Consider the following 14,802-nt stretch of genomic DNA (forward strand, 5'->3'; position numbering starts at 1 on the left):
CAATAATGCTGTCATTGCTGAGACCATTTTTGGAACTTCATCTTTTAGAATTGGCCTAAAGAAGACTCACAACTCTTATAAGCAAACTAGTCTCATCATTGTGTAAGTGTACCTTGTTTTGACTAAAGCCACAGATTGATCACCTTATTTACAAGGTTTGGAATCACTGAAATCAGAGCATCTCAACACTAGGCAAAATGGCAGAAATCATTGAGTTCAACTCCCTTAGTTCTGATGAGAAAGTTGAGGGCCAGAGAAGTCAATTGACTTGCCAACAGGTACATAGCAAGTTAGAAAATAGTTTATACCAGAAATCAACTCCAAGTCTCCTTTTACTGTTTATTAAAAATCAAACCTAGTTTTAATACATATTTTCCACCATTAAAGATATTAAAGAAGAATCTGTCATGGACTCTGTAGATCCTTCCAGAACCAGTCCACAATTTGTTTTGAGCAGTGATAATATTGTAATCAAAGCATCTTTTAAAAAGTTTATATTATTATTATTATAGTAATAATAATATGTAAGTTCCATTGTATTTGTTTTTTAAAAAAACCTGTTAGACTATAGGTTTAAAAATATTTTTTAATGTCTTTATTTTATTTTGAGAGAGAGACAGAGTGCAAGCGGGGGGAGGGGCAGAGAGAGAAGGAAACACAGAATCTGAAGCAGGCTCCAGGCTCTGAGCTGTCAGCACAGAGCCTGATGTGGGGCTCGAACTCACAGACTGTGAGATCATGACCTGAGCTGAAGTCAGACACTTAACCAACTGAGCCACCCAGGCTCAGCTAGTTACAGCTTTTATATAGATTTCTTAAATTCAAAACAGAATAAAACACTATCCCAGTTTTTAAATGTTCCTTGTTTTTCTCATTTCTCATGGAGAACGTCTACAGAATGCTCCAAAGTGCTCCAAACAGTATCTGCTGGGCTGAGGCAAGCTTGTCCTTGTGCTGTGCTGTCCAGTGAAAAAGCCGCTAGCCACATGTGGCTATTTAAATTTAATTTTTAGTTAACTAAATAAAATGTAAACGTCAGGTCCTCAAGTACTCAGTGGCCACATTGGGCTACTAGCTACCATATTACACACTACAGCTGTAAACATTTCTATCAACATAGAAAATTTTATTGATTAGCGCTGGTCTAGAATTCTTACAGTTCGTAAGTATTTTAATCTACTGTTTATCTCTTATATTACCTCTGGATAAGTTAGAAGGTGGTGACAAGTTCTGGGAAAGTTTTTTAAATGTTTATTTGTTCTCTGAATGTTTCTAGCTTTTCTGCATAGTTTAATTTTAAAAAGGAGAAAATATTTACTTTCCCCCATTTTTAGAGCATGATTGTGTGTGTGGAATTCATATCAATTGTCTTGTCCCGGCTGCTGAATTTTCTTAAAGTATGCTAAAATTGTGGCCAAAACCCTGTTAATGCTGCCAAAGCTATTGGCAGAAATCTCTTTACGATGGTCTAACATTTGAAATTAACTAGTCTGGACATAGACAAGGGAAGTTATGTTGAATTCATTCTTAATAGCCATTTTACTTGCAAAGACTCTATATTACCCACCTACCTTCATTAATCCAACATCTAGAATGAAAGTCCAGGCACTGACAAGGAATGGATCAGCTCTAAAGACTGATCTGGCATCATGCTTCTGGTCCAGGTGCAAGCCCCACCCTGCTCTACCCTCAGCAATTAGAGAGCAGTGACCAATTCTCCATGGCTTTCTACTTCGTACGATGTCCTGCCAGAACATCTTCCAGAAGACTTTTTGAACAAACAAATGCATATTTGATTTGGTCTGCCCTGAAAACCATTACATTTAACAGCAGACTCATAGGATTCATGAAGTGTGACTGCTTTGAGTTCTTTTTATTGTGGAACGGTATCCACTGAATGAACTTAGTACGACTGGAATTCTTGGGTGATTTTCAGCCCTTTTGCTGAATCTGTGCTGAGTGAAATTAGGGACCAGTGAGTCACAGGCTATCATGGAAGAGGGCTAAAGTGCAGCTTATTCTGTTTGCCATTGCAGGAATAGTAAATCCTGTATTAAAATAAAGGTGAATTAGGAAAGCTACAAAGTACCATAATAAATTAGAGAGGGTCCAGAAAATAAGTAAGCAGTTTTTAGTTTCTGTGTGTATAACTTTAATATACCACTGCAGCACACACAGATACATTTGCTATTTTTGTTTTCCACATGTGTTATACAAAGTATTTCTCAAAAGGATCGAATGTCTTTGAAAATTAAATAGGTAAATGTGTATCTGCTGAGACTCAGCTGGAACAGCTGGGCAGTGATCCTTTTAAACCGTCCAGAGAGTGTCAGTCTCTGGTGAGATCCACTTTCCCTGCTTCTCGAAGGTGTTTGTTGTTCCTGGTGTGGTTGCTCGAGGCACGTGCTGCCCCAAGAGAATTCTGAAGCTATAACTCAGCCCAGTTTCTTTTCTTTTTTTGCTTTTTCAAAGAATTTTTTTTTTTTTAATCAAATGTCTCCTTGCCAACTGAATGGATGTGAAATCTGATGAAGTTGTTTGCCAAACTCTAAACAGCATCTATTGTGTCCTGTTGCCTGAGGTTATTCTTCTTTCTGTCCTGCAGTCTCTGGGGTTGCTCATGAGATAGTGATAATGTCTCAATTCTCCGTTTGTAGATAACAATCAACAGAGATAGTGGTGAAGACGTGAGTTCCCCCAAACACGGGAAGGAGGACCCAGACAACATGCCCCACGTGGGCGGGAATACTTGGGCTGGTGGAACAGGTTGGTAGCACCCGCATCCTCCTGGGTCGAGCTTCCCAAAACCTCACAAGCCCAGGTAGAATGCACACCACCCCTGAGAAGGCGCAGGGACCTCTTCCTTTCTCTGCCTCCCCCGTTGGTCAGCAGGACTGTGCTTTTGCCCTGAGTCCCAGTGTGACATCAACACGTGACAAAGCTCTAGCCTTTGGAGCCCCACAGATGCTGCCACCTTGTGACGGGAGACCATTCTGACCCTCCCAGGGTGGCTTCATCAGTAAATTGGAAAATACTACCTGCCTTACCAGGTTGTGGTGAGGATTGAATGAAATCACGATTGTAAAGTGCTGCGCACAAGCCCTGGTCTGAAGAATGTATTCATTAAAAATGTTAACCCCTTCTAAATTCCATGCCCTTGGGATCATGCCAGCAATCTATAGTAAATTCTTTCTTGACCAGCTGACTTGGAAAAGAAGTGGTCCTCGCCTTCCACATCTCAGAAGTGAGTGTGTTGAGGATGCAGGATTTTGAGATAAGAGAGTCGGCTGCAGTTTGAACTGATGGCCGTGGTCCGTTCCTTCCTCTTGGCTGCCTGATGAGAGCATTGTTCCCATGACTGCTGCCTTCCTCTTTCCTCTGCGGCAGCTGGACACACACATCTGCTGGGCCTCAGGAATAGGGCCAGACTGTGTGTGCACCGTCTGATCTTATCTCTGTCTCGTGTTGGCACGAGCTCCATGCTTCTCCTTCCCGAAGGATGGTGTGTGCCTCTTGGCCTTGACAGCCTCGGGAGGAAATGGGTTTCTGTGCTGAGACAATGTGCTATCAAATAGGCCCGCAGACTTCTTGCCTGTTCTGTTTATTCATCAAGCATCAGCTTTAAAGAAAGGGTATTTTTAGAAATGTCCTTTGATCTCGAAATCAGTGTCAACGCAGCACGATTTAATCCATGTGGAATGCGTTGTGAAATGAGCTGGCCCGACGTACATTTCCCAGCAGTGGACTACTCTGGAGCCGAGGGTCTCGCTTGTTAATCACATTGAACAGAGTCCTGACCCAAATCACCTGATCCCTCTTTCATCATCTGAGCCCCTGCCTTTCTTGTTCTCCCCATACCTTAGGAGCTGATTTAAGTTGCCTGAGATTAGCTTCAAGATGATGCCTTGAAGTCTAGAACCTCTGACCAGTGTTTTCATTTAAGTCATACAAGTTAAAGGCTCTCAGAAGTAGAGGTCATGAAGAGCTCCCCCCTGTTGCCCTCTCCACCCCCATGGGACTTCCCTGAGGGCCCCTGTGACTCATGCTGACTACTCACACCAGCCTCTGAATGGTTGTCATCTCAGCACCTAGGAGGTGTTAAGCTCTAATCATGATCCACCCATGCCTAAGGAGAACCTGTAGGAAGGGAGTCAGGTCACAGAAATAGCTTTTCTACCTCTGTAGCTCATCGTCATTGTCCAGTTACTGGTCCCCTCTGCCTACAGGCTGTCGCTGAGTGAGAACCAGCAATCACACCATCTAAGAAGAAATTTTCCACCATCAGTTTCCAAATAAAAATGAAGTCAGATATTCTCAAATCAAAGGGTAAACATACTGTAATTAATAGGCTGTTGTCATGGTGCTTCCAAAAGGAAATGACCTACCTGGACTTTGGTCAGGGAAGCAGTACATGCTGAGTTCTTACTTTTAGTTTATTATACCAGTTAAGGCTCCGAGGGGGAAAAGGTCAATGTAACATAATTTAACAAAAGCCTAAAAGCTTTCAAAATTTCCACTTTGTGAAACTTAGAAATGACCTCATTCTATGTGATGAGAGGTTGTCTAATTAATAATAGTAACAGCAACCACTTCTATATTTTCCACCAGATACTGTTCTAAGCATTTTAGCTTCATGAAAATCCCAAGAAGTTAAGTAGTATTAGTATCTCCATTTTACAGATGAAGAGACTGAGACACAGAGAAGTTAAGGGACTTCCTTCAAGGACACATGACTAGTGCATTGGAGCCAGGATTCAAATTCAGCCTGTCCGCTTAACTGTACAGTGTTGTATTATATAATACGGGTATACGATACGACACGATGCGATACTGCACTGCCCCTCCCAATATTGAATTCTCTTCTGAGTGCCCAAGTTATGTGTGAGTGAACAAAAGAAACTGATTACTAGTATTTTCATCATTATAAAACAGAGGTAGCCCAGAGGCCGAATCTAGCCAATACATGTATTTTGAGGACCAACACGATATTTTAAATAACTTGAATTTGAATGTATTTAGACAAGGCAAGTTTGCTCTAGCTAGCCAAAGGCGTCACCAGTTTTTATAGTATTATCTACCTGGTCCTCTAGGCATTTAATTTATATTTACAACACAAACAGTTTCTGTAATATTACATAACACACACTTACAAGCATGCAGACTTGGGTTTATATTGGAAAGCTGTCCTGCTGCTGACAGTGTCTAAAGCTGACTGGATCTATATCCTGGCTGTCTTTCTCTTATTTTAAGGAAAAGTAAGGTAACGTGCAAGGGACAAGGAGCGGTGCTCATTTAGTTGACAAATACATACCAAGTTATCTATGGTGCCCAAGCCACTCTTGTAGGTGCAAAGATTTAAAATTATGTAAGATATAATCCCACCCATCATTAACAGTTGGTGAGAAAAGAAAAAATAAATATTAAAGGGTAACAAATAGTGGCCAGGAGTGATCCCTGTGAGGTAGTCATCGGACGAGATGTCTTGAAATATGGGTAAACTTTGGCTGGACAGAGAAGACAAAAGGCACCCTAAACAGGGGGAAACTCTTTGTTTCCAGGAGACAACTCATTTGAACATTTAATCACTAAGTGGGTGCCATTCATATGCTTCACAGGACTGCTTTAAAGGTACAATCTGACTTTTGTCTTGTGGTCTGCATCAGTCTTGTCACCTGGACTTTCATGGTTTCCTTCCAGGGGGAAGAGACACCGCAGGCCTGGGCGGCAAAGGAGGTCCTTACCGGCTGGACGCGGGCCATGCGGTGTACCAGGTGTCTGAGGCCGAGAAAGACGCGGTTCCCGAGGAGGTGAAGAGAGCCGCCAGAGAGATGGGCCAGAAGGCCTTTCAGCAGCGGTGAGTGGGCCGCCGCAGTGAGAGCAGGGCGGCTGCTGGGGTGTGGTGTGGCGGCAGTCCCCATGTAGATCCCGCGTCCCATGATTTTCCACCTCATGCAGCAGCGGCGACCACAAACGGACACCCCCACGCCTGCCTCCCGGCAGAGGCCAAATGAACATACTCCCTTGTTCTTTTTGCTTGATGTGAATATGTTAAATGTATTCATTACGTACAATTGTGTAGGAAAAGGAATTGAGCACATTGGAAAGTCAAACCAAAGATACTGCTCTGAAGAGGGGCGCCTGGGTGGCTCAGTGGGTTAAGCGTCCAACTTCAGCTCAGGTCATGATCTCTCAGTTAATGCATTTGAGCCCCGTGTCAGGCTCTCTGCTGATAGCTCAGAGCCTGGAGCCTGCTTCAGATTCAGTGTTTCCTCCTCTCTCTGTCCCTCCCATGCTTATGCTCTGTTTCTCTCTGTCTCTCAATAATAAATAAACGTTATGGGGCACCTGGGTGGCTCAGTCAGTTAAGCGTCCGACTTCGGCTCGGGTCATGATCTTGCGGTCCCTGAGTTCGAGCCCTGCGTTGAGCTCTGTGCTGACCGCTCAGAGCCTGGAGCCTGTTTCAGATTCTGTGTCTCCCTCTCTCTCTGACCCTCCCCCATTCATGCTCTGTCTCTCTCTGTCTCAAAAATAAATAAACATTTTAAAAAATTTTAAAAATAAAATAAAATAATAAATAAATGTTAAAAAATTTTTTAAAAAGATACTGCTCTGAAGAAAAATTAAAGTTCAAATCACTCCATCCACATCTGTTCTGTTCCTAGGCCCCATAGGAAATTTAGAAAACTCTACGTGATAGTCGATAGTGCCTTCCTGCCCTCGGGAATCTTGTAGATGTGGGGATAGGACTAGTAAACACACACACACACACACTCAAACTTGCACACTCATGCCCACATACACTCCGGAAGTTAAGGTTGCAGTCACGTGGTACAGAGCTGTGCCCCTGCCAGTACGGAGAAGGGTGAGGTCGGTGAGGTGGGGCCTGAGCTCAGCCAGGATTTGGCTCTTCCAGGAAGGGATAACACCAGAGTAGAATGAACATAGTGTCTATGGCAGAGAGAGCCAGCTTATCTATCCAGCATAACGGGGTACCAGCTGGGGTGGAGGGGAATGAGGTTGAATGTGGAGTCCCTCTCAAAGGGCAGAGGCCTTGAAATCCAGGCCAACGAGCCTGTGGCTTTTACACGATCCGGAACCATTCTGGGCCACTTTGATTGGAACCATCTAAAAAGTAAGAATCCACATGATGCTTTCACTAGGCATCCACATGTCTAAAAGCAAAAAATACCAAAGGACCCGCAATGTCTCCTTCATGTTTGAGGGAATTGGTAGTGGTTCGGGAGGCTGGTTTACATTGTTGTGCTCACTGAAAGGGCTGGGTACAGTCGGAAGAAAGCACCCTCAAGTGTATGTGAGTAATGAAATTCCTCCCACGTAGAACATCTGGTACTACGTTACATGCTGTGCTTACACATCCTGCAAGTAAACAGGACAGAACAATAGGGACAGAAACGCAGGCCCCTCCGGCCGCACCCTCAGGAAACCCTGCCAGCAGTAGGACCCTCATATACCCAGGAGGTCAAACAAGGCAAAGTGTTCCTCGCAGCTGTTCTGCTGCCATCTCTGGAGGCCTGGAGCAGGTTATTTATCCTCACCGGGCCTGACTTTGCTCTTCTGGGATGGGGGACTTTCTTCTCTCTTCCTCTCAAAAAAGCTATGGGGGACAGATAACTATGTTAGATGTGAGAGCAGTTTAGGGGCGCATGGGTGGCTCGGTCCATTAAGTATTCCACTCTTGATCTCAGTTCTGGTCACGATCCTACGGTTCATGGGATTAAGCCCCAAATCAGGCTCTGTGCTGGTAGCAGAGAGGAGCCTGCTTGGGATTCTTCCTCTCTGCCCCTCCCCGACTTATACTCTCCCTGTCTCTCTCAAAATGAATGAACTTTAAAAAAAAAAAAAAAAAAAAAGGAAATGAGAGCAGTTTAAACTTCTTAAAAAAAAAAGTGGTAGGAATGCTACATGGAAAATCTTGCTGGGATTCAAATACTGCTCTACATTTCATACAAACAATAAAACATCCATTAGGAAAAGAACCAAAACCACATTAGGAACCAAAACCACATTAGGTATGCATCGACTAATAAGTTCCTATTGTTGCTACCCTCAGAGCCTCATAAGTAATTATCCCGTCTCAAGTTTTGCCTAAGTGGACAAATAGATTACTTTGACACACACATAGTTCATGGGAGGAGGCAGAAAGACCTTTCAGTAGTGCTTGGGCACAAGTATACAACCCCCTCTCTAATCTCTGTAATAGGGAGAAGGAACCTGGTTCTGTTAACCACTGCTGACAGGGAGGGGAAAGAAGCATCTGTGATAATAAGGCAACTAAATGTAGTAGCTACAAGAGAGGAAAGAGATGAAATGTGGAAGAGAGTGAGAAAACCATACACGTCTACTCATTACTGCAGAGAAGAATCTAGTCCATGTAAAAGAGAAATCCATAAGGTGGTTGAAAGACGAGAGGTGGACAAGAGTACGAGAAAGGAGAGGAAGAAATAAAAACACATGAAGATCCTGAGAAAGACAGGGCATAGCAAACACAGGAAAGAGGGTGCTTTCTGCTTTCATGGAGTAAATACTCCTATCTGGTGAGTATCCAGGTTAGTCCCGCTAAAGATTTTCTTTCGCTTTTTAGTATGAAACTCTCAAACATAAACAAAAGTGGAGAGAAAACTTTAAGAACCCTAAGTACCTGTTCTCCCAACTTCAAGAAGAAAAATCTGGCTCCACTCCTAGTCCCCACCCTTGGTTTGTTTTGAAGCTAATCCAAGATGTCCTATCCTTTCATTGTAAATATTTCAGAGTGTATCTCTGAAAGATAAGGATTTTTAAAAAATAAAAATAAAAACACACAATACAATTATCGTGTCTTTAAAAAGTAATAATTCTTGGGGCGCCTGTGTGGCTCAGTTAGTTGAGCAATTGACTCTTGATTTCAGCTAAGGTCATAATCCCAGGGTCATGAGATCAAGCCCCCACGTTGGGCTCCTTGCGGGGCATAGAGTCTGCTTAAGAGTCTCTCTCTCTCTCTCTCTCTCTCTCTCTCTCTCTCTCTCTCTCTCTCCCCCTCTGCCCCTCCTCTGCTCACATGCATGCACTCTCTCAAAAAAAAAAAAAAAAGAAAAGAAAGAAAAAGTAATAATTCTTTACTATCATCAAATAGTCTGTTTTAAAGCTATTTTGCAATGCTAGGCATATGTGGAATGAGGTCAGGTCCCTCCATTTATGCTTTTATATACCCTGGACCTTTTCTCCATAGTTCTTATTCCTCTTTCCCTTTATATTATTATTTATATGAAAAGTTGATTTCTCCTCCACTGGCTTTAAGTTCCTTGATGGCAGAGTATTGTGTTCTGTAATATATCCCCAGTACCTATACCCCAAACCTAGTGCATGGCAAACACTCGTACACTTGTGGAATAAATAATATGCACAAATAATGCTTTATTCAAAGACGGGCTGATACTTAATTCAGAAACTGGCTAAAACTAGATGGAGTGGGGCAATGGGTTAAATAGGTGATGGGGATTAAGGAGTGCACTTGTGATGAGCACAGGGTGATGTGTGGAAGTGTGGAATCACTATATTGTACAGCTATAGCTAATATAACACTGTATGTTAAGTAATTGGAATTAAAATTAAAACTTAAAAAAAAAAAGAAACTGGCTAAAACCAGACTGAAAGCCAGACTCATCCATCAGCCTAGAGGTCCCCCATATTACCTTGAAGAGCCTAATACTCCTGATAGGTTCTTGACATCATCAACATAGCCTCTAGTTAGCATTCATTTGTATCTGGATTCCAGTTCAATACCTGTTCCTATGCATCAAGAATTGATTGATATTGTACACTGAAACTAATATTATGCTGTAAATTAACTGGAATTTAAGAACTTTTTTCTTTTAAAAAAAAAAAGATTCATTCAGGAAGACAAGCATAAGACATGCAGAAGGCAGAACAGAAACATTAAAGCAACAAAACCTGAATGAAATCGATGGTGAGGTATTTCACGTGCCTAAAAGAGTATTTAAGGTGGGTGCCGGCTGTGGAATGTACCTACTACCATTTGTAAAACTCATCAGCCTCACACCATAGATCTCAACTTATGTTTGTTTTCCTCATAACTGATCCAAAATTATAGTATTTAAGGCTGACCTATAAGAAAAGTAAAATGAGAACTAAAATTCCCAGACTGTTACGTAACAATAAATATACCCTTTAAAAATATAACGTGCCAACAAAATGCAGTTAGTCCACATAGATTACTAGGATGTGAAGCAGCTGTGCCCTGCAGTTTTGATCAGTTAAAGCAGCAAAAAGACATATTTCCAGATAGTTTTGTGGGCTTGAGAGTATTAACACCAGGAAGCTTATCTGGTCCAGAGGCTAAGATTTCCTATTTTCTTTCCCCTTCCCTGCTTCGGTCTTCATCTTTCAGAATTTATCAGCTTTGAGCACCTTGTAGGCGATCTTTCTGAAAGCTGAAACAACCTGGAATATGATTTCCAGACTTCTTCATAATTAAAACAGCATGTGATGTGTTTTAGGGTGCAATGTGACCGTGCCAGAAGTAGCCCTATCACTGGAGCGGATTCTGATCTCACTACAAAGACCAGTCCGCCCAAGGTGACTTACCAACTGCCTGACTCCTTTCCGTGTGTGTGTGCGTGTGTGTGTATGTGTGTGTGTGTGTGTGTGTGTGTGGGTTTCTCCCTGCTAAGGGCAAGCTATCTACATTTTTTTGTACTAACCTCCCTTCTTTGAAAAGTATTAATCTCCCTTCTATGGGACAGAGCGTATTAGCTTCCTATGTATGAAAGAGGGGAAGTTGCATGTCCCACAGTATTCATGGTGCCCAGCTTCTGTCAGCCTTGAGACTTGAGACGTAACTTAATCTAATGAAAATTTATAGAGAGGTTTAAGAGATTGCCAAAAAGCAAACATAAGAGGTATTGTTAGGAGGTCAAGTGCTATACTCGTATTCCTAGCTGTTCTTCAGAACAGAAAGTAAATTAAATTTAGAAGGCCCCTTGGCATGTCACCTTGGGGAACACCACTCAGTTATTATTTACCTTTTGATAGTCAGTGCTTTCAAATTGCTGTCTGATGGCATTTATTGAGTGCTACCATGTGCCAGGCATTGCGCTAGGTACTGGAGATTCAAAGAAAAAATAAGACTATTTCTTCTCTCAGAGGAATAGAAGAGAAAATATCCATGTAGTAAATCACATGTAATAAATGTGTTTTTCATTGTATTTTTGGTTTAGTTATACACACACGTGCATACATACTTGTGTGCACTGGATCTCAACGTAAAGCATATTTCCTCCTGTGGAAAATAAAGTTTGAGAGACACTATGATAGAGGGAAATAGACCTATGTAGTAAAAGCAGTAATGTGCAGAGGTTTCATAGTAGATAGCTGTAGAAGATTTATGAATAGGAATGATCCGTTTTACCAGAGGGATCAAGCAAGACCTCATTGGATGTGGCCTTCAAGCGGGATCTTGAAACCTGAGTTAGTGTTAGCTGACCCCTCCAGGTGGTTGGGCAGGAACTGCAGATCTGCCCTTGGCAGTGTAGCCCTAATGTTATGTGATTCTAGTAAGCCTCCAACACTCTGCCCCATGATGGCTGGATTCTTCCCGGTGCTTGGCCTGACATGGAGGAAGAGACACCGTTCATTCTCATCTTGCATCTGGGGTTTCTGTTCCAGCCTGAGATAACAAATCTAGATTTTAGATAAGAGTTTCAGCTGTGCACACAGGATCCACACCTGCCAGCACTACACACACGTATACACGCCCATGCACACATGCAGAGCAGTTTAGAAGACTGTGCCATTGCTAGGCTTTGTAGACATGCATTCATTAGTGCCTGTCCTAGTATCAGAACCCTTTCATTTATAGAAATTTCTAGAAACGTGATCAAATTAGCGTATTATGAATGCAACACTGTAAAGTCCAAGAGAGCCTCATTCCGTGAAGGAACCTTCTCCTTATGATTAGTTTGAGATGCTGCATTTTAAATAATCCTGAGTCTTATTTTTATTTCAGTCATTCATTTGATTTCATTTTGAGCACCTATTATGTGCTAGGTACCATGGTAGGCACTGCACATATAAAAATGAGAAAGACTCAATCCTTCTCCTAAGGGAGCCTAGTTGGGGAGACAGGTGGCAGACACATATAGCATGAGTAGTAAATGCTCTGATAGAGGGAAGCCCAAAATGCTCTGAGGCTACAGAAGACAGACCTGGGATCAGTGCAGGCTTCCTAGAGGCAGTCCTTATTGAGTTGAGTCTTGAAGAGTAAGTGGGAATAGAGACAAAGAGGCAGAGAAAGGAAGTTCCCAGTGGGGGAGAAGCCCAAGCTCTGGGTGTACAGTGTGTTCAAGGATTTGTGAATGTCCTGCTGGGGCTACAGTGGAAGCTGATGATAAAGAACAATAAAAAGGAGCACCGTGCTGGCAGGTTAGAACCTCAAAGCCACAATAATATGAAAACATAATTATCCTATTAAAAGTACACAGCAATTGCAGAAAACTCTTGTATTCTACATAGCAACACATTAAGTTACATTCTTTGGGCCTGAACTGTTATCTTGGTCAACCAAATATATGTCCTTGGTCTCTAAAAGCAACCCACGGAGCTCTTCTAGGAACCTGCCACATGAACTGACCAGCTGCCAACATCGTGACACGTCTTTGGGATATGGCAGTGGTTTGCTATAGAGCTGACTCACTGGCTTATGAGAGCCAGTTGCGCACATTCTTTTCCAAGTCAGTGCTTGGTGATCTTACTGTTAGTATTTTGGAGTTGATCATGGTGGGAGTATCTACACCACAGAAATCAGCAAATACTATAAATCAGAGTTTTTTGTTGGTTTGGTTTGATTTGGTTTGTTCTAGAAACCTACTTGTTAACTTTTTACCAGCCTACCACTAGACATTTTCTTCCTTAGACTCTCCTAACTGGAAACGTTGCTTCTTGAGTTTTCTCCTTCAAGGCAACATCAGATACCAAGGACCTTGCTATAGTTCTAGCAGAAGACGAATGGACGCAAGGGACCACATACACATGATTTCAGCTACTGTCTTTTTCACGCCCTCTGATTACAGGCTAAAGGAGATCCAAATGAGTGAATATGATGCCACAACCTATGAAAGGTTCTCAGGTGCTGTTCGACGGCAGGTGCGCTCCCTCCGAATCATCCTGGATAATTTACAGGTAATCTCCAATAATGGGCTAAGAAAATAATCTGGGCCCAAAGCTGGGCCCATCCCAAAACTACTGGAGAAAAGTTACCTAAACCCTAATCAACCAGTCAGAAAAAAAGTAATCAGTGCCAAAATGTTTGTGTAAAACTGCAGATCACTCCCTGGCCTTCTTAGGTCAGTTCTCCAAGGAAAATATTTGACCTCTCCTATCCTGTCCAAGAAGCAATAATTTGACCAGCAATCCTAGAAGACCCCAGACTCCCTGATTCCCCTATATATAAGATCTATGAGCGTCCCACCTCTACTAGAAATCCACAGATAGAATTCTTTTCCTACAAATCATTTCACTGTTGTTGACTATAGACAGAGGAATATTTCTGATCATCCAGACTGTGCACTCTCTATGTCTCCTGGCATCTCCTCCGATGCTCCCCCTGCCCCTGCATTGCCTGCCTGTTTTTTCAGTTTTAGACTGTGGTTTCCTCAGAATAAGTTAATATTTGCTCTTGCCCCTTAAAATACTAATTAAGATGCTTCAATATTTCCTAAGCAAAGACTTGTTATTTGGAGAATTTGCTTTAAAAAAATAAATCCATATGCAAATTGTGTGAACAAAGTAACATTGAATGGTTGGATTTTTTCCAGTAAAGGCACTCACTTTACCAGTGCTCATCACCCTGGGCATCGAAGGCAACTTCTAGGTGGGCTCTGATCTCCATGGCAAGGCAAAAGGTGAATAAGAGCCAAAATGAGTGGTTCACACGAGATGAGGGCAACAAGAGATAGTGTTTATATTAAAACTGAAGAATGAGTGGTTTAGTCAGTCATTCATTTCTTAAGTTCTTGATGCACACCAGACATTAGGGATAGAAAAATAAAGTGCAGGGGCTCCTGGGTGACTCAGTCGGTTGAGCGTCTGACTTCGGCTCAGGTCATGATCTCACAGTTTGTGGGTTCGAGCCCTGCATCAGGCTCTGTGCTGACCACTTGCTCAGAGCCTGGAGCCTGCTTCAGATTCTGTGTCTCCCTCTCTCTCTGCCCCTCCCCTGCTCATGCTTTGTCTCACTCTGTTTCTCAAAAATAAATAAATGCAAACAAAAAATCTTTTAAAAAAGAGAAATAAAATGCAGCCCCTGCCCTCAAAGAAGGATTTCAAAGAAGACAAATAGGCAAATGATTTCTTACATTCGTAGGGAAATATGTGCATGATTCTATGGAATGAATGAAGAAGGGCTTCGTGGAGAATGTAATGCTTGAGTTCACACTTGAAAGAGGCTAAGGATTTTCCAGATGGTTGAGGAATCAGGGCATTCCAGACATAGGACACGTGATGTACAAGTGCAGGTTGTTCAGTTTGACTCTGAAGCACATGTACGTGGTGGGGGACAGTGGCAAAGGAGAAGGCTATCAAAATCACAAAGACCAGATCATGATCTGGCCCTGGCTTCCACGAGAACATGCAGACAACACTGGGTTTTACCCTGTGTACAAATAGGCCATTAGATTACTCATAGTACTGGAGAGAAATACAAGAATACATTTTATTTTATTTTATTTATTTAAAAAAAATTTTTTTTAATGTTTATTTTTGAGAGAGACAGACAGAGTGCGAGTAGGG

At 42.3% G+C, this 14,802-nt stretch overlaps 1 protein-coding gene across 1 annotated transcript in view; it reads left to right on the top strand.

Annotated features, from left to right (window-relative positions):
• VWA8 (von Willebrand factor A domain containing 8) overlaps positions 1–14,802 on the top strand; it is a 370,895-nt gene that overhangs the window by 321,284 nt on the left and 34,809 nt on the right. Inside the window, exons 38-40 of the mRNA XM_042927013.1 lie at positions 2,658–2,766; positions 5,698–5,854; positions 13,086–13,194. Coding sequence (XP_042782947.1) covers positions 2,658–2,766; positions 5,698–5,854; positions 13,086–13,194 — 375 coding nt within the window. The remainder of the gene's footprint in view (positions 1–2,657; positions 2,767–5,697; positions 5,855–13,085; positions 13,195–14,802) is intronic.

This window comes from Panthera leo, chromosome A1 (assembly GCF_018350215.1).
Source record: "Panthera leo isolate Ple1 chromosome A1, P.leo_Ple1_pat1.1, whole genome shotgun sequence".
In the NCBI taxonomy this organism is placed as follows: domain Eukaryota; kingdom Metazoa; phylum Chordata; class Mammalia; order Carnivora; family Felidae; genus Panthera; species Panthera leo.